This window comes from Thalassophryne amazonica, chromosome 2 (assembly GCF_902500255.1).
Source record: "Thalassophryne amazonica chromosome 2, fThaAma1.1, whole genome shotgun sequence".
In the NCBI taxonomy this organism is placed as follows: Eukaryota; Metazoa; Chordata; class Actinopteri; order Batrachoidiformes; family Batrachoididae; genus Thalassophryne; species Thalassophryne amazonica.
In genome coordinates this window covers 102,465,278-102,484,143 of record NC_047104.1, presented here as the reverse complement: position 1 = coordinate 102,484,143, position 18,866 = coordinate 102,465,278, and the positions used below count along the sequence as shown (strand labels likewise).

The 18,866-nt window shown below is 43.0% G+C and overlaps 1 protein-coding gene and 1 long non-coding RNA gene across 3 annotated transcripts; both read right to left on the bottom strand.

Moving 5' to 3' along the window:
- On the bottom strand, positions 1–11,661 carry LOC117502692. Of its 2 annotated transcripts, XR_004558388.1 has the most exons (7): positions 11,526–11,661; positions 11,394–11,460; positions 11,150–11,308; positions 484–601; positions 316–366; positions 154–231; positions 1–55 (listed from the first exon to the last, which is right to left on the bottom strand). It is a non-coding gene; the product is annotated as an uncharacterized LOC117502692 (long non-coding RNA). The 2 variants fall into 2 exon arrangements; XR_004558387.1 differs by having other exon boundaries at positions 11,394–11,622.
- Positions 11,662–12,799: 1,138 nt separating this feature from the next.
- LOC117502687 (lymphoid-restricted membrane protein-like) lies at positions 12,800–18,427 on the bottom strand. The gene is made up of 4 exons (XM_034161770.1): positions 18,319–18,427; positions 13,315–13,458; positions 13,097–13,204; positions 12,800–13,010 (listed from the first exon to the last, which is right to left on the bottom strand). Exons 2-4 carry the CDS (start codon positions 13,331–13,333, stop codon positions 12,826–12,828), a joined length of 312 nt encoding a protein of 103 aa, XP_034017661.1. The 5' UTR covers positions 13,334–13,458; positions 18,319–18,427; the 3' UTR covers positions 12,800–12,825.
- Between the last annotated feature and the right edge of the window lie 439 nt (positions 18,428–18,866).

Here is an 18,866-nt window from a genome sequence, read left to right as displayed (position 1 = left end):
TTGTGGATTCTTTGTCCCTCTGAGTCAACATAACGAGGGTTTCCTCAAGTTCAGCCTGTGGAACGTTACCATGTTTAAATCGCAGTACAGACTTGAAACACAGAGACATGTAAGCCACAACCCTGCAGAAAGTTTTTTGTAATCTGTTCCTACCCTGAGTTCCATGTTAGCCTTTCTCAGTTTATTGATGCCATCTTCAGCACATGTTCTTTCAAAGGTGAGTTTTTCATTCTTTGTGGCAAGAAAAGAACATCAGGTTCATTTTATGAAAGCAACCATTAACATTTGGACTTGGAAAGTTACGACCTTCATTACTTTGTCTTCTAGCCTCCTGATGTGACCCTTCAAGCGCTCAACCTCACTGCTCTGAAAGCAAAAAATTTAGATGTAAACACTTGCCAAAGAAATACACCAATTTTTTTTATTTCTTCTTTTTCTTCAGTTCATAGCTCCATCACATGTTGTGTTACTGTCTGTGTGTACCAGTTTGGTGCAGCTTGTTTGGCTGCGACTAGCTCTCTCCTGGGCCTCCTTACACACCCGTCGAGCCTCCTCCAGTTCTTCTGTTAAGGATCTGGTTCTCGCTGTTGCCCGTTGTGCACTAATACAATAATAATCACTGTTAGTTCAACAGAGGAACCACATCTACACAAAACCAAAGTAGTAAACAGAGTCAGTAACATATTTTTTATTTGACTCACTGAATTGTAGAGCGGATTTTTTTGTTATAAACTGGATGTTTCACCTGTGCACCAAATATTCTGGAAATATTTTCCTAGGGTCAGAGATTTAATTTTGAGGCAGACCCTGAGTCTCTTTCTTCAACACAGTGAGCGTGGTTTTCCGTTGATCTCTTTCCTTACTGTAATATAGAGGTATTTCAAGAACTGCCCTTGTGACATCACAAAGCTGGAAGCTTGTTAGTCCTATCATTATTTTAGTAGCAGCCCACCCAATGATGTCACAAGTATGGATAGACTGGGGCGATTATTGGCTGATTCGCTCACCGATTATCAGCTGGGCCGATGATTGTCCAGTAATCAGCCCTGCAGATAATCGGTATATCCCTAGTCACAAGGACCTACTGGGAGCAGAATTAGGTAAGTGTCATTGTGGAGACTGTGTATCTTCATAAGTTAATTAGACCTACAAACCCTTACAGAGGGTTTTAGTCTGACTGACAAATGTTTTTATAAAGACCATATTAGTGAATGTGTATTTTCCACTTGTGAAAAATTGAAACTTGTCCTCGAGCAAGACTGTGATCCAGGCTTTCAGTGACTTCCTGGACTCGGCCATCAGAAGTGCATCTATATGAGACACTTTAAAGATGAAAAAGATGGCGCTAGTGTGCACGGCATGCCGTCTGTTTCTCTCGCTTTTTTGTGTGTTTTTGGTGTTTCTCAGTTTTAACACTTCACAAATCAAGTCTCTGCTGGTATATGATCGCCAGTCCCTCTTGGATCTCCAAACAAATGTTGGAGTTTTAAGTGTTTTAACCATTATGGATCTAAACCTCTAACCCCGGTCCTATCGGAAATACCATCTCACCTGCTCCAGGCCCAAGCTCTGTCTTCCCGGCGGAGGCGTCATTGGCGCCGTGGTAAACACAGCGGCCGGATGGTAAAGCTAAGGATTTTTCCTGGCACACTCATCTCGTGGATTACATCCTGCACAGGGTTTGTCGTGTTCGCTCACGGTGCCCTGGCGTTTCCTCGACCCTATTGACAGCTGTCTGGTAGCTGTCACCGATGTGGATGATTTCAGTCTCATGTTATGCAATTCAGTGTGCCCGCGGCTCCGCCGGCGTGGGAGAAATCTCCCTAACCTGAGGACGCCACTCCGTGTTCAGCAATCCGCTGGGCCACAAGCTCCAGCTCCTACCAGAATTTGCCTCGTAAACACCAGATCAATGGCAAACAAAACTTTCATCCTCAGGGACTTATTTGATACCTGTGATCTGGATTTCCTTTGCGTTACGGAGACGTGGATGAAAGCTGGTGAGTGCAGCCCTGTTGTGGAACTTTTACTGGCCGATTGCTCCTTTTTTAACTCTCCACAGACACTGGGCCAGGGTGGAGGAACGTTGACTGTTTTTAAAAGTTCTTTTACCTGCAAACAGTGTCGTGCTTCCTTCTCCAGTTTTGAACTGACTGTTTTTGAGGTTGGGTGCAAAGACCCGGTGCTCTGCGCCGTCGTCTACCGGCCTCCAAAATACAACAAGGAGTTTTTAAATGAGTTTTCAAACTTCCTTGCAGGACACCAACATGGACATACATTAGACTTGTTTTTTTCCCATGGTCTGCTTGTGTCAAACTTAGAAATCGGTGACTTTGTTTTTTCTGATCATGCACCAGTCTTTTTTAGTGTTGAACTCTCTTGTGTACCTGAGAAATGCTGTGCATCTGTCAGACTTCCGTCAGGCTTTTAACCCCCTAACTGCCGAACGTTTTTCTGCTGCCTTCTCTGCTGCCTATGTGCTCCCCGTTTCACCCGTGGCTGATACAGAGGAGCTGTGCTGTCGGTTTAACTCCACCTGCCTTTCTATAATGGACTCTGTGGCTCCTCTAAAACCCAAGCGGTCTAAGTCTAGATCTAAACCCTGGCTTAATGAGAGAACCCGTGCTGCCAGATGGGGATGTCGCAGAGCCAAAAGCAGGTGGAAGAAGGACAAGCTGCAGGTTTCATTTCTAATTTTAAATAACTGTTGGGGCTACTATCAAAGCACTGTCAAAGAGTATTTGTCACACATTATAACGGAAAACTACAAGAACCCTTGTGTATTGTTCAGAACAACTGACTCTGTCCTGAATGTATCACAGTCTGTATGTCTGGAAACATCCACTGGCTTACGTAACAGTTTTGTACATTTTTTCATTGACAAGGTTGCTTCTGCAAGAGCTCTCATTTCTCCACCCACCTTTGACTCCACTGTCTCTGCTCCCTGCCCAGCAGTTTTTAATAGATTTGAACCTGTGACTCTGTCACAGTTAGAGGATGTGGTGGCTCATTTGAAACCATCGGGTTCCCCTCCTGATGTGCCCCCCCCCCCCCGCTTTTTAAAAGAACTTTTTCCTACCTTAGGGCAGTCTATTCTGACCATTATAAACAGCAGCCTATCCTCCAGTGTTGTCCCTATTAGTTTTAAACATGCAGTGGTTCAACCTTTGCTGAAGAAGCCTAGCCTTGACAACATTGAACTATCAAACTTTAGGCCTATCGCCAAGTTGCCAAATCCTGGAGAAAATTGTCTATGCACAACTTTTAACTTACCTTGATGAACATAACATTTCAGAGGTTTTTCAGTCTGGTTTTAAAATGTTGCATAGCACAGAAACTGCCCTTTTAAAGGTTTTTAATGACATTTTAATGGCAAATGATAGCGGCAACCATGTCATTCTTGTCCTGCTTGACCTGACTGCTGCTTTTGATACAATTGACCACAACACACTGATAAATCATTTGCAGCAACTTGGGGGCATTGGTGGTAGTGCCCTGGACTGGTTCAGGTCCTACTTAACTGGTAGGACTATATGCATTGGCCTTGGGGTTTGTGAGTCCTCCTCCGCTCCACTTATACGGGGTTCCACAGGGTTCAATTATTGGACCCCTACTTTTCTCCCTGTATTTGCTTCCCCTGGGGTCCATTTTCAGAAAGCATGGCATCAGCTTCCATTGTTATGCTGATGACAGCCAGCTATATGTCCCCCTAAAGAAAAATGATGCCTCTTCTCTTCAGCCCCTTTTGTGCTGTCTTGAGGATGTTAAAGCCTGGATGGCACTGAATTTTCTTAATTTTAATGAAAACGAAGGTGATTGTTTTTGGGCCTAACAGCTCCTGTTCTTCCTCACCTGTCGATCTGGGGCCTTTGTCAGCCTTTTCGAAATCTGTCAAACTTGGGTTTTAAGATGGACAATGATTTTAAATTGGACCACCAAATCAGTGCAGTAGTCAGATGGAGTTTCCTCCACTTAAGGCAGCTTGCTAAGCCATTTCTTGCACAGCAGCACTTTGAAACAGCAATCCATGCTTTTATTACCTCTCGGCTGGATTACTGTAATGCACTTTATTACAGAATTAGCCAGTCCTCCCTTGCACGTCTCCAGCTAGTTCAGAATACTGCCGCCCATTTGCTAACTGGTGCACGTAAGGGAGCACCAGCACTTTGTTTCAGCTGTAGCTGTTTTTAAAGTGCTTTATAAATAAAGTTGATTTGATTTTGGACAATCAAATGAACTGGCAGAGAACAGAGAAAAATGCAAGTCTTTAATAACATGGTGTGATTAAGGAAAGTGAAAACAGGTGTGAGAGAAAGTTCAGGAAGGAGACAAAGCAGAGAGAAGCAGGAGCAAGAGAATACAATAAAACAAATGTCAAAAACAAGCTGGGTTCAGAGGCAAGAAGAAACAAGGTTGTCAGAGCTGAGGCAAAATCTAAGTCCAAAAAACAAGCAAGTTTCAAAAACATAGTGAGTCCAAAATCAAGAGGCAGAGGCAAAAAACAGGGTCAAACACAGAGCAAGGTCACACACAGAAGAGCAGATGGTCAAGAACTAACAAAGCAATACTAGGCTGGAACGTAGACAAAGTCAAACGAACTGGCAGAGAACAGAGAAAAATGCAAGGCTTAAATAACAGGGTGTGATTAAGGAAAGTGAAAACAGGTGGGTGAGAAAGTTCAGGAAGGAGACAAAGCTGACACAAGCAGGAGCAAGAGAGTGCAATAAAACAAACACTAAGCAGACAGAAATAGAGGCGTGGAAGAAAGAGACAAAGATGAAGCGAACAGGTGCAAGAGTGCAGAAAAGTAAACACTAAGCAGACAGAAAGAAAGTGGAAGATGAGTCCCAAGCAAACTGCAAGAAAAATCTACACCTGGAAGAAGCAAAGAAACAAAATCAGGAAAACAAAGGTGAGAACTGAAAAGTGACCAACAAGAGAATTAAAGGCTGGGGCTGAAACTAAACAGAACTAACATGGCAAAAGCATAACAAACAGAAATTACAAGCAATGACTATACTGGTAAAATGCAAAATAAAACCAGTGACTAAAGAAATCCTAAACTGAAAAATCAAAGACAGGGGACATGAAAACAGACAGAACCAAGATGAAAACCCAGGCCTAGGGCAGATCATGACAGTAACCTCCCCCAAAACAGCCGGCACTGACAGCGAACAGGAAGCACCCCATAGGATGGACAAACACGGGAGGGAGGATGGGAACCGGAGGAGGGCCAAGACAAACAGGATAACCAGAGGGAGGTTACAGGATCCCCCCCAACCCAACAAGGGCAAAGACCGGGCAGCAACATGGCTGGTCAGGGGAACAAATATTACAAAAAGGGCGACCGTGCAATCCATCAGGATCCATGGTGGCGTCAGAGCAATACATGAGCGTCCCATCAGGGTCCAAGGCAGAGTCAGTACAGAGACTGGGTGAGACACTAGGGTCCCCACTCATGAGCTGAGGTCAGACAACAGTCACATGACCGAACAAAACTGGTCAGAGGTACAGAGGGTTGATCCTTAACCGCATAATGCCTCATAGGTGAACCAGAAGGTTGAAAAGGAGGATGACAGAGCCTAGCAGCAATCATGTGGTCCCCTGTGAGACCCACAGGGGTCTGTTGCTGGGGCCAGAAGACAACCGAGCAGTCAGGAGGGTCTGAGGTTGAGTCAGGAGGACGGCCAGGTGGTCTTTCACCATGCATGGGAACGTCCAGAGGTTGACTGTAAAATTCAGCAAGATGTTTGGGCAAGTCAGGGGCCTGGCCAAGATGACCTCTGGGAATCGTAACAGGGGGTCTAAGGTCAGACCGTCTGAGGTGGCAGGGAGAAAAGGACAAAAAACCTGAACCGAGGCACAGAGAAAGGAGGGGACTCATTTGAGAATGGAACTAACAGTGGGGAAATAGCTGAAAAGAAAAAATATATATATACATGAGGGCTGTCAAAGTATAGGTCCTTTTTATTTTTTTCAAAAACTATATGGATTTCATTCATATGTTTTTACATCAGACATGCTTGATCCCTCGTGCGCATGCGTGAGTTTTTTTCATGCCTGTCGGTGATGTCATTCGCCTGTGAGCACTCCTTGTGGGAGGAGTCATCCAGCCCCTCGTCGGAATTCCTTTGTCTGAGAAGTTGCTGAGAGACTGGCGCTTTGTTTGATCAAAATTTTTTCTAAACCTGTGAGGCACATCGAAGTGGACACTGTTCGAAAAATTAAGCTGGTTTTCCGTGAAAATTTTAACGGCTGAGAGATTGAGGTGATACTGTCGCTTTAAGGACTTCCCACGGAGCGAGACGTCGCGCAGTGGACCCAGGCGCTGTCGTCAGCCTGTTTCAAGCTGAAAACCTCTACATTTCAGGCTCTATTGATCCAGGACGTCGTGAGAGAACAGAAGTTTCAGAAGAAGCCGGTTTCAGCATTTTATCCGGATATTCCACTGTTAAAGGAGATTTTTTTTAATGAAAGACGTGCGGATGGGTCCGCGCGTCGGGACGCAGCCGGTGCGGTGGCACAGGAAAAACACCTCCGTGTTGATAACCATTTGTAAAATCCAGGCGGCTTTTGATGGCTTTCAGTGGAGTGAGTATATGAGAAATTGTTTAACAGCTGGACATGTTCCAACTTGTCCTTAAGGCTTCCAACAGAATATCCGGATAAAATGCTGAAACCGACTTCTTCTGAAACTTCTCTGTTCTCACGACGTCCTGGATCAATAGAGCCTGAAATGTGGAGGTTTTCAGCTTGAAACAGGCTGACGACAGCGCCTGGGACCGCTGCGCGACGTCCCGCTCTGTGGGAAATCCTTAAAGCGATAGTATCACCTCAAAATCTCTCATCAGCCGTTAAAATTTTCACCGAAAACCAGCTTAATTTTTCGAACCGTGTCCACTTCGATGTGCCTCACATGTTTAGAAAAAATTTTGATCAAACAAAGCGCCAGTCTCAGCAACTTCTCAGACAAAGGAATTCCGATGAGGGGCTGGACGACTCCTCCCACAAGGAGTGCTCACAGGCGAATGATGTCACCGACAGGCGTGGAAAAACTCACGCATGCACACGAGGGTTCAAGCATGTCTGACGTAAAAACATATGAATGAAATCCATATAGTTTTTGAAAAAAATAAAAAAGACCTATACTTTATTGACAGACCTCGTATCACTTAACAAAACCCAGCGACACTTAGACCTCATAATAACAGAACATAAAATGCAAAAAACCAATAACATAATTTGTACCGGAGGCAACCAAAAGTATTATAATCCACAGAAGGACGGCGAGCTAAGTCGCTAGAGAAATGGCCTGGGGAGCTAACGTGTTTCACAGAAGAACAGAAAAAAAATTAAAAAAAAATCCAACAAAACGAAACACTGAGTACCATGGCAAACAAAAAGACTACCAAATGAACTAAATGGGTTGCATAGCAATTTACTAAGAGGATGCAAACGGAATAAAAAAAAAATCCAGGGTCCAAAAAGAACTGTGGGAAGCACAAATTGAGTGATGACAACAGAAAACAAATCACTTAACAAAAAAAAAAAAAAAAAAAAGAGACGCCAGGAGCTGTAGACAATTAACAACCTTGAAAAAGAGCTACGAGGGGGAAAAACGCTTAACAGAAAGACACAAAAACTCAACAAACCAATAATGCAAATTCTGAGGTTGATCAAAAATAAACAATTTAATACAGGACTTGGGAGGTAAATTAATCAACTGATGAGGTGAAGTGCAAAATCCTTTTAACCAATTATACCACCTCTTAGGGGGCCAGAAAAAAAGTAAATTGGAAACACAGAATGCAGGTGATGGTAAAAAAATATTGTGGTGCAAAGTTTAAATGGAGGCATGACCAGACTTAGACAGGAAGTACCAAACTGCATATCAAACAGTTTCAACAGGTGTGAGGGGGAAAAAGATAACTGAAAGGCACTAACAAAAAGCAGAACAAAAACTACTTAACTGTCCAGTAGGCTGTGGAATCAGAGGTCTGTCATGAATGGCGCCGAACATCGGGTGTGTCCAGGAGGTGCAGAAGGCATGGTTCTGACTAGGAGTCTTGGAGTTGTGCATGCCCTGGATGAACTCTGGGTGCGTGGAGCTGAAAGCTTGGATGGAGCATGCTTCTCTGATGACATTGCTGTTGATTCTGGAAATGAGGGAGGAGTCACTGGGTCCAGAGGCAGCAGCATGGGGAGAGAAGCTGTCGGCACTGCAGGTGGACGTGGCGGTGTGCGCTCAGTGGCGGAGGAGGCCGTGCAACAGTCAGCTGTTGAGGTGATCCTGAGAGTCCCATCAACTCGCGCACCGCTGTGGGCTGTGATGTCATGATTGTCACTCCCGGTTCGGTCGGTGGTTCTGGAGACAGAAATGTTGCAGACAGAATCAGGGCCGTGCATGCCGGGGATGATTCTTTCAGCACTGTTGAGGAGGAGGCTGGAGGCGTATCCGCCAAGGATGCCTCCTGGAGCGAGTGCTTCACTGAGAAGTGGGATGAGGACATTCTTTCTGATGGCTCTAACGGTAATTCAGGAGACAAGATCAGTTCTAATGAGAGGTCAGGCAACATGAATGCTCCCATGTCCATAAGTGCACGTGACTTTCGTGGTGCCGGAACAGGAGGCAGACGAAGAGTGGGTGGAGTAGGAATGGCCTTCGGCTGCAAAGCCAGTCCAGGAGGTTGATGTGATGCCACAGGCCTCTGTGCTGATAATCGTGGAGCTGGAATAGGTGGCAGGCTTGGCGAGATCGCTGAAGATGAGAACTTCTGTGGGAAGCCCAATGACGATGGTGGGCATGTCTTGGGCTGGTGAGTTTCCATGGTGAAAGAACAGCGAGGTGAGATGGCTGCATCAAACAAAGTAATCACACATGGCGTGTCAAGGCAGGACTCATAAATATCTGATTCAAATAAATAATCCATGGGGTCTTCAATGCATGGTGGGATTTTCCTTGCTTGAACAGAGCTTTAACATTAATGAGTTCAGGAAAGGCAGTGACCAAATTAGGCTCGGCTTGGAGGATCTGATCGAGGGCAGAAAAAATTTGCTGTCTGTGCTGCCGTCCAGGATTATCTAATAATTCAAAAAACAAGTCCTGAATCTTAAACAGAACGGTGGCAGTGTCCTGGAGCACCTGCTTCTCCATCTCAGATGTAGAGTTGTCTTCATCATCATCATCATCATCTATGTCAGTCCAATCAGACTCACTGTCAGAGCTAGGTGGCAGGTGTTGCTCGGGCTGCCGAATCCAGCCTGGAATGCTCCCAGCAGCAAAGAGATTGTCCAGGTCATTTAACTCAGGGAATAAGTCACACAGCCAGTGGTTTGCTTCTACAAGATTCCAGGCTTTGTCCAAAAACCTAATTTCTTCTTACAAGTGTAGCAGGAATGGAAACAATTAACAAAAAAAGTTGATCTCAGAAAAAATGCATTTGATGGTGGTAAGGTCTCGGTTCTGGGCAGCTGGATTTGAGTCTGCAGTGTCCATGTATGGCCAGTTCGTTCTGTCAGGATTCATGGCGTGGAACGAATAATAGGCTGGACACAATATGCAGACTCAAACTCAGGAAGTTGAGTATTAAAGGCTTTATATAGAAAAACAGGCACAGGCTCGGTAAACAGGTGATCAGTCAGCATGGCTAAGGTAATCGGCAGATGTGAGGCAAAGGCAAATGTCAAAAACAAGTTGGGTTCAGAGGCAAGAAGAAGCAAGGTTGTCAAAGCTGAGGCAAAATCTGAGTCCAAAAAACAAGCAAGTTTCAAAAACATAGTGAGTCCAAAATCAAGAGGCAGAGGCAAAAAACAGGGTCAAACACAGAGCAAGGTCACACACAGAAGAGCAGATGGTCAAGGACTAACAAAGCAATACTAGGCTGGAACGTAGACAAAGTCAAACAAACTGGCAGAGAACAGAGAAAAATGCAAGGCTTAAATAACAGGGTGTGATTAAGGAAAGTGAAAACAGGTGGGTGAGAATGTTCAGGAAGGAGACAAAGCTGAGACAAGCAGGAGCAAGAGAGTGCAATAAAACAAACACTAAGCAGACAGAAATAGAGGTGTGGAAGAAAGAGACAAAGATGAAGCGAACAGGTGCAAGAGAGTGCAGAAAAGTAAACACTAAGCAGACAGAAAGAAAGTGGAAGGTGAGTCCCAAGCAAACGGCAAGAAAAGTCTACACCTGGAAGAAGCAAAGAAACAAAATCAGGACCACCAAAGGTGAGAACTGAAAAGTGATCAACAAGAGAATTAAAGGCTGGGTCTGAAACTAAAACAGAACTAACATGTAGCAAAAGCATAACAAACAGAAATTACAAGCAATGACTATAATGGTAAAATGCAAAATAAAACCAGGGGCTAAAGAAATCCTAAACTGAAAATCAAAGACAGGGGACATAAAAACAGACAGAACCAAGATGAAAACCCAGGCCTAGGTCAGATCATGACAATGCCAATGTCTTTGCAGGACAATGAAAGTCCAAATCTTTAGGGTCCTGGTCCTTTCTGTCTTACTGTATGGTTGTGTGACTTGGACACCAACCAGCGACCTAAGGTGATGGCTGGATGTCTTCTGTACACTGTCTTCAGAAGATTCTTGGGTACAGCTCAAATGACTGTGTCAAACAAGTGGCTACTTGGGAAGACTCAGATGAAGAGTATCATGTGCATGGTGAGGAAGCATCAGCTATGACATTTTGGCCATGTAGCATCTTTCTCTGGGCATGATCCAGGATGTTGGTACCTCAGTGTGGAGGACCCCAGCAACCAGAGAAGGTCAAGCCCACTTTTCATCAGTTTGTGGCAGTTAGTTTGAGAGGTGGGAATAGACTAGTTGTTTGCATGGGTGGTTGCCATCTAGGACCAAAGTTGGTTCTGTAGCATAGTGGACACAGTGCTGGTACCACTGCATGCTCCCAGACCTGACCTAATCTGAAAATGTGTGACAGACATTTGTTGTTTTTGGTGTAGTTTCACAGTCAACTATTGTCTGAAATGATGCTTAACGTAAATACAGCAATATACAATGTGATGTGAAAAGGCTGCTGTTAGTGAAAATATGTGAAACTGAATAATATATGCAATAAATTACAAGCAAATAAAGAGGAAGGTGAAAAATCTTAACACCAAAAGCTTTTTACATCACCTAGCCAGCTTAGTTCTCAGATCCGTGATCTCCAAAGTGAGTTGTAGATTTACATCTTCACAGTGGTTCACTGTCCTCAGTAGGCTGCTGTTCTGCTCAGTCAGCTTGTGCTGAGCCTGCTTCAGTTCACTCACTGTACTCAGCAGGTCCTTTCCTTCACTGAAGCCAAACAAATCAATTACTGGGAAAATCTGACAATAGGCTGGTCACACCAGGTACCGGCTAAAGCAATAAAGGAACTAACCAGGCACACTGGTGGCCTTCCGAGGAAGCAGTGTTGCTTTGAGAACATGAGGAATCCAACCCTGAAACTAAATAAATGTCTGTAAAGTAACTTCTGACTCTATAACTTCACCACAGTATTTTCATGGCTTACCAGGTACTTTGGAAGAGTCTGGCCAAGATGCATGAATGCGATCCCCATCAGCACTGAAAAAACACAATCAGTTATTAGCTCCCATGACCATTACAAAACCAAATGCTATTAAATACATTATGAAATACAGTTTTCAGACCTACACAATTCTTAGACACTGAGGCTTTTTTCTTTTTTTCTGACAAACTGACCATGTAAAAACTATGTTGTGGCCATCAAGCATTAAAGAAATTTTTTGGGGGAAATTTGGAAAAATAAAACATATGCTTGTGTAGTCAAACTTTAGGCTGTAAAGTGTAGGACTGTGCTGCTGATGAGGATGTTCAAATTTTGTCTGTTCCTCCCACCTTTCTTCACTTCATCTCTTCTCCATCCTCCTCTCTGTCTCTGAATCCTTGAGTTTGTCCAGCGTAAGGCACTGGGTGATGCTGTCTCACAACATGATGCTAAACTTCAGGAGAAGGAAACGCTTTTCAAAGATCTGTCCATGCAGGTGACATCTGCACTCTAAGAAATGAACCAACGTCCCAATGACAAAATGTGATGTAACAATTTGCATAGATAAAAAAAAGAAAAAAAAAGTTATTTCAACGTAACTAGAGATGTCTTGTGGCATTAACTCAGTTGAAAGTTGAAATCACTCAGCTGAAATAACTTTAAAAAAAAGTAAATTGTTACATCAATTTTTTTGGTTGAGACAGCAGTTCATTTTTTTAGAGTGTGGAGTTGTTCTTTTCTGCAGTTCCTCTTACATTTGTGCTTTTTGTGTTGTTTCTATTGTTATAAAGTTTATAACTTTGGCAAAATAAGCAGCAGACGCCACGGTGGCCACCAGACCCAGACTTTAAAAATGAAAAGGAAAAAAAAAAAAAAAAACCCTGACAGTTTAATTTCACTTGGGATGCATAACTTTAGAACCATTCATATGTTGAAAGAGACTGAGAGAGAAGGAAGAAGTGACTGCTTTGGCTACATTCATGCAAAATCCTTTCTGCAGGGTTGTGTGGTTTTTGATTGAAATTGCTGTGGAAAAAATTATAAAATAAAGGCTTCCATTTTGTGCAACAACAGGCTGTCTGTCTGTCTCACTGACAACACACCTGCTCCTACATTTTTCAAAGCCTAGGAATAAAACTGAATTTATTTAAACGGCTCTTTAATTTGGTGGATTGCATTTTATAATCTTATATGACTTTGAGAATAATCTGACACGCCACATGCTGCCTTCAGTGAATCAAAATCCAAAGGACTGAATACAAATCTTATTAGCAGCTGCCATTTATGCTCACTACAGTTAGGTTTACCTGTTCTGGCTGCACTGTGCGATCCACTTTCTCATGGTGGAATGGAAGGCCTCTCTGCTCACATGAGGGTCCTGACAATCAGGGTCGAGCAATCTGCCTAAAGCAATCAGCTTGTCCTGCTCTTGACTCTCGGCTGTCATATTCTGAAGGTATTGGATGATCGTGGAGGCTAACACATCTCCTGAAGACAATGATGTATTAGGAGCAAGTGATGAACAGTTCATATTATATTTGAATCAATTTTGCTAATCGAAATATAGCCCGTACCTGTACTGGTTGTTTTGCATGCACTGTACATAATGTCAAGGAGTTCGTGTTCAGAGAATCCACTGTTCTCGAGCACTTCTCCAGCCCCACAGCCAGGTGACTCCCACACTTAAAATTGAATGTGCAAGTCTTAGAGCACAGCAAAATGTGGAAGTGCATGGAAATAACCATATACTTTGTTACTACTGGAAAAAAAACAAAGTACCGTCAACACTTACCGTCACTGCTGTCAGACATTGTGCTGATCGCTTTACAGCCGATTCCTCAAACTTTGGAGAATAACAGTGCTGATGGTCTGTTGCTGCTTTTTGTGGGCAAATACATTTGCCCTGTATTTATTAGGGTTGGACACCAGAGAAACACTGTAATTTAAAGCAAATAGTGATCAACAACCTCATCAGGAAAACTGGCTTTCTCCTGGGGGTTAAGGTGGAATCTTTGGTGGAGGTGTCAGACAGGCGGATGTTTAGGAAACTGCACAGCATCTGGGACAACACCTCCCACCCACTGCATGCCACACTGAGGTCCTGTCAGAGCACCTTCAGCCAAAGACTGAGACCACTGAGGTGCACCACAGAGTGCCACAGTAGGTCTGTCCTACCTGTGGCAGTCAGACTCTATAATTCCTCCCCCTTCTGCAGGATGAATACATAAAAAAAAAAAAAAAAAAAAAATTCAGTTACTCAATCATGTGCAATATTGGTGAACATCTTGTGAAAATGTCTTCAGACATTTTGCATACATTTGTTGTACCTATTGTATGTGTGTGTATAGATAGATAGATAGATAGATAGATAGATAGATAGATAGATAGATAGATAGATAGATAGATAGATAGATAGATAGATAGATAGATAGATAGATAGATAGATAGATAGATAGATAGATAGATAGATAGATAGATAGATAGATAGATAGATAGATAGATAGATAGATAGATAGATAGATAGATAGATAGATAGATAGATAGATAGATAGATAGATAGATAGATAGATAGATAGATAGATAGATAGATAGATAGATAGATAGACTGTTGACTGTTCAGTACTCTGGCAAAATACAACCCCAATTCCAGTGAAGTTGGGATGTTGTGTAAAATGTAAATAAAACAGAATACAATGATTTGCAAATCCTCTTCAATCTATATTCAATTGAATACACCACAAACACAAGATATTTAATGTTCAAATTGATAAATTTTATTGTTTTTGTGCAAATATTTGTTAATTTTGAAATGGATGCCTGCAACATGTTTCAAAAAAGCTGGGACAGTGGTATGTTTACAACTGTGTTACATCACCTTTCCTTCTAACAACACTCAATAAGTGTTTGGGAATTGAGGACACTAATTGTTGAAGATTTGTAGGTGGAATTCTTTCCCATTCTTGCTTGATGTATGACTTCAGTTGTTCAACAGTCCGGGGTCTCCTTTGTCGGATTTTGTGCTACATAATGCGCCACACATTTTCAATGGGCGACAGGTCTGGACTGCAGGCAGGCCAGACTAGTACCTGCACTCTTTTACTACAAAGCCACGCTGTTATAACACATGCAGAATGTGGCTTGGCATTGTCTTGCTGAAATAAGCAGGGACGTCCCTGAAAAAGACGTTGCTTGGATGGCAGCATGTGTTGCTCCAAAACCTGGATGTACCTTTCAGCACTGATGGTGCCATCACAGATGTGTAACTTGCCCATGCCATGGGCACTAACACACTCCCATACCATCACAGATGCTGGTTTTTTAACTTTGCGCTGGTAACAATCTGGGTGGTCTTTTTCCTCTTTTGTCTGGAGGACATGACATCCATGATTTCAAAAAACAATTGAACAATTTGAAATGTGGACTCATCAGACCACAGCACACTTTTCTACTTTGCATCTGTCCATTTCAAATGAGCTCGGGCCCAGAGAAGGCGGCGACGTTTCTGGATGTTGTTGATGTATGGCTTTCACTTTGCATGCTGGAGTTTTAACTTGCACTTATAGATGTAGCAACAAACTGTGTTAACTGACAATGATTTTCTGAAGTGTTCCTGAGCCCAAGTAAGATCCTTTACACAAAGTGCCGGCTGAGGGATTGAAGGTCACAGGCATTCAATGTTAGTTTTCGGCCTTGCCGCTTATGTGTAGAAAGTTCTCCAGATTCTCTGAATCTTCTGATTATATTATGGACTGTAGATGATGGAATCCCTAAATTCCTTGCAGTTGAACATTGAGAAACATTGTTCTTAACTGTTGGATTATGTTTTCACACAGTTGTTCACAAAGTGGTGATCCTCACCCCATCTTTGCTTATGAACGGCTGAGCCTTTTGGGATGCTCCTTTTATACCCAATCATGACACTCACCTGTTTCCAATTACCCTGTTCACCTGTGGAGTGTTCCAAACAGGTGTTCTTTGAGCAATCATCAACTTTAGTCTTTTGTTGACCTTGTCTCAGCTTTTTTGAAATGTGTTGCAGGCATCCATTTCCAAATGAGCAAATATTTGCACAAAAACAAAAAAGTCTATCAGTTTGAACATTTCACACAACGTCCCAACTTCATTGGAATTGGGTGGTAATTTCCTTTGCGAAAATAAAGTTCATTTTATTCTTAGGGCCCCTTCATGCATAGTGCAAAGTGCGCATGAAGCAGGAATCGTGTGCAAAACGTGTAAAATTATCCCTGCCTCGAATGCCTCGTACACCTGTTGCTACAACTATTTGCACACACCAGCGGCTGAAAGACAAAGTGTGCGCTGTGCGAACCTGTCAATCCCTCTCGTGGCAGGTGTCAGCCAAATTCCAGGTGACACACACGAACATCTAACATCACTCGCATGTCACTTAGAAAATGTGTGGCCATTCACAGCATTAACACGACAACAGTCTGCAGACAATCGCTGTCGTGCTGGCAGTGAAATTTGTCTAAGTTCCTCACGAGTGTGGCTTTGGTATGTGCGCTAAACTGACAGGGGGTGGAGCAGTTGACAGAAGCGGCTGTGGAGATCTGTGGATCTGGACATCCCATCTGGACAACAGGTACTGTGTTTGGACAGACATGAACTAACAACTGCCCACTGTGAAGCACGTGTGTCTGCTTGCTGCCCTTACCTGGACATAAATAAAAACATATATCATGGTGACATATGTTTTAGCCATTGACAGGCTACCCCCAGGTTGAAACGGACCTTCGCATCAGAACACGCAACGGGCAATCTGACTGTCACGTGACCCATGTGAGCTCTGTTCCATATGACACGGTGTCTGTGCTGCCGCACGCCGTCCACAAGACACACGTCGGGCAGGACATGCGCACGGGACGACTGGACGCACTGGACCAGTAGATGTGGACATGATCAGAGCACACTGCTTCTCATTCATGTCATTTCATGACTGTATGTCAGTGACCATGGGTCATCTACAGAAGAACAGACAGATCATATTTGTATTGCCCACTTGATAAATGCAGTGTTTTTATATGGTGTGTGATTTTATTTTTATTTATTTTTTTTGTAATACTTCCATGTCCTTCCTGATATGAGGCAGGTTCCCACAGCTATTAAAGGACAGCTCCATAGCTCAGTGGTAAAGTTTCTGCTCAAAGTTTACAAGATAAAAGTAAAGTTTCAGAGCTTTTGGAAGGCGTGGGCTCAAGTCCTTGGTTTTATTTTTTATTTATTCCACATAAGCAGCACGATGTGGTCCCACAGGTACCAGCTGATTTTTATTTTTTATTTATTCCACATAAGCGACACGATGTGGTGCACCTCGCACCGTGTTCCTGCTCGAAAGACACCGTCGCATGCATGAGCTCTTGTACCGGGATTGTGCACGCCTGCCCATCGGCGCAATGTTTTGTGGTGCGGTAATTCGTGTTGGGAAGGTGTCGTAGCACGGACCCACAACAGGGGGCGCAAAGGAACGGACAATGAATAAGCCAATAAGTAACAATTTAATGTTGTGACAACACACAACTAAATTCACACAAAATATAAATAGACAACACCAAGTGACGTGTGGGCAGGCTCGAAGATAGAAGACCCCCGACGAGAGATGAGCCGCGTCCCACACGGCTTCCACCACCAACGGCCTGAAGAACACCGGAGCCGCCAAGTCCCGAGTCCCCAGGTGGCCTCTGTCTTCGGCTGTCGACCCTCGTACTGCTGGCAGAAACAAAGACAGGATGGAGAGTGTGAATTCGCACACTCAGTAATTCCACAGTCTGTACACAGTTAGGAGGGAGAACCTCCACCTCCAAGTAGGAACACACTAGCAGCTCCTGTTACCACTTATCTGATTGGAGTGTGAAGCGAAGCGGTCGCTGATCACACCAAACGCCAATCCCACAGATAAGGCAGACACCACAGGATAACGGCTGCAAAAGAAGTTCAGATTATTACTCAACGATTTGAGTCAGCAGAGAAAATTACCTCTTCGGTAGTTGATTTCTTGGCGGGGAGGTGGAGTTGCAGTCCGGCTTATGTAGGTGGTGTGAATGAGTGACAGCTGGTGTGATGAGTGACAGCTGTCACTTCTTCTGGGTCTGGTGCCCTCTCGTGTTTGGAGCCCGCACTCCAAGCAGGGCGCCCTCTGGTGGTGGTGGGCCAGCAGTACCTCCTCTTCAGCGGCCCACATAACAAATTCGAACTGTTTTGTGCTGTTTCGCTGTATTCAACCAAACTTCACACTATGCATGAAGGGGCCCTCACATTCATAAAGATATAAAGAAAAAAAAAACATGAATTTTGATATATTCTCTCCGGGAGTGCTTTCAGATTTACCAATTCTTGCCAGTATGCTTATTCTCTCATCCTGTTATAGCAGACTCTAAAAAAAGAACTGCCATCTCAATGAGAAAAATTGATGTAACAATTCTGCATAGATTTTTTTAAAAGTTATTTCAACTTAATTATTTTAACTTTCAACAAGACTTCTCTAGTTAAGTTGAAATAAACTGAGTTAAGTTGAAATAACTTAAAAGAATCTATGCAAACTGTTACATCACTTTATCTTGGTGAGACAGCGGGTCATTTTTTAGAAACAGTACTGAAAGAGCAAAAGTCTACATGGTTTGATGAAAACCTAACAAATCCCGAGAGGGACATTAAATCTTTATACTGTGTTAGCTACATAGCAAATATTTAATTCTAATTAAAAACACACTTGTTAAAGTTTATAGTTTTTACTCACAAATGCATTTTAAAAGAGTAACAAATTATGAAAATGAATCCTTACTTCTTTGTCCAGACAGCTCTCCTGTAAAAAGTAAACAATCACAAGCATATTATTGCATTTTTCAAATAAGAGCCAGATTTCCATCAGGGATTTGTCTGATTCACTCTGATCATCTCACAGGAAGATGTTAAGGTGCACTTGTTTTTTTTGTGTTTTTTTTCACTGCTTCAAATCAAAACCAGCTGACATTCTCAGCCCTCCCTAACCCCATCATCTCTCCCAACCACAGACTGAGTATCCACAGTATTCAGAGCAGAAAACATTTCCAACTGACCAGGTTTTCTTTGTCATTTACACTCTACACATCCTAGCTGTGCTAAATTTGATATAAAAATAACACTAATCATAATCTTACCTTTTCTTCAGCCTAATATTAAATGAAGATAAATTTATGCACAGCATTTTTCAAAAACACTCCACTTTTCCTTTATTGTCACTCAGCTGCATGGTGGCCAGTACTAAATACAAAAAGTACTAAATACAAGAAGTACTAAATACAAGAAGTCCTTCTTCTTTCCCAAAGAGCATATTTTCCAGACTATAAATTG

What these genes read in the sequence shown, in the direction of transcription:
- LOC117502687 (XM_034161770.1), bottom strand. An exon ending in ATGCAAAACAACCAGTACAG is followed by an intron (nt 13,011 to 13,096) that starts GTACGGGCTATA and finishes CATTGTCTTCAG; the next exon opens with GAGATGTGTTAGCCTCCACG.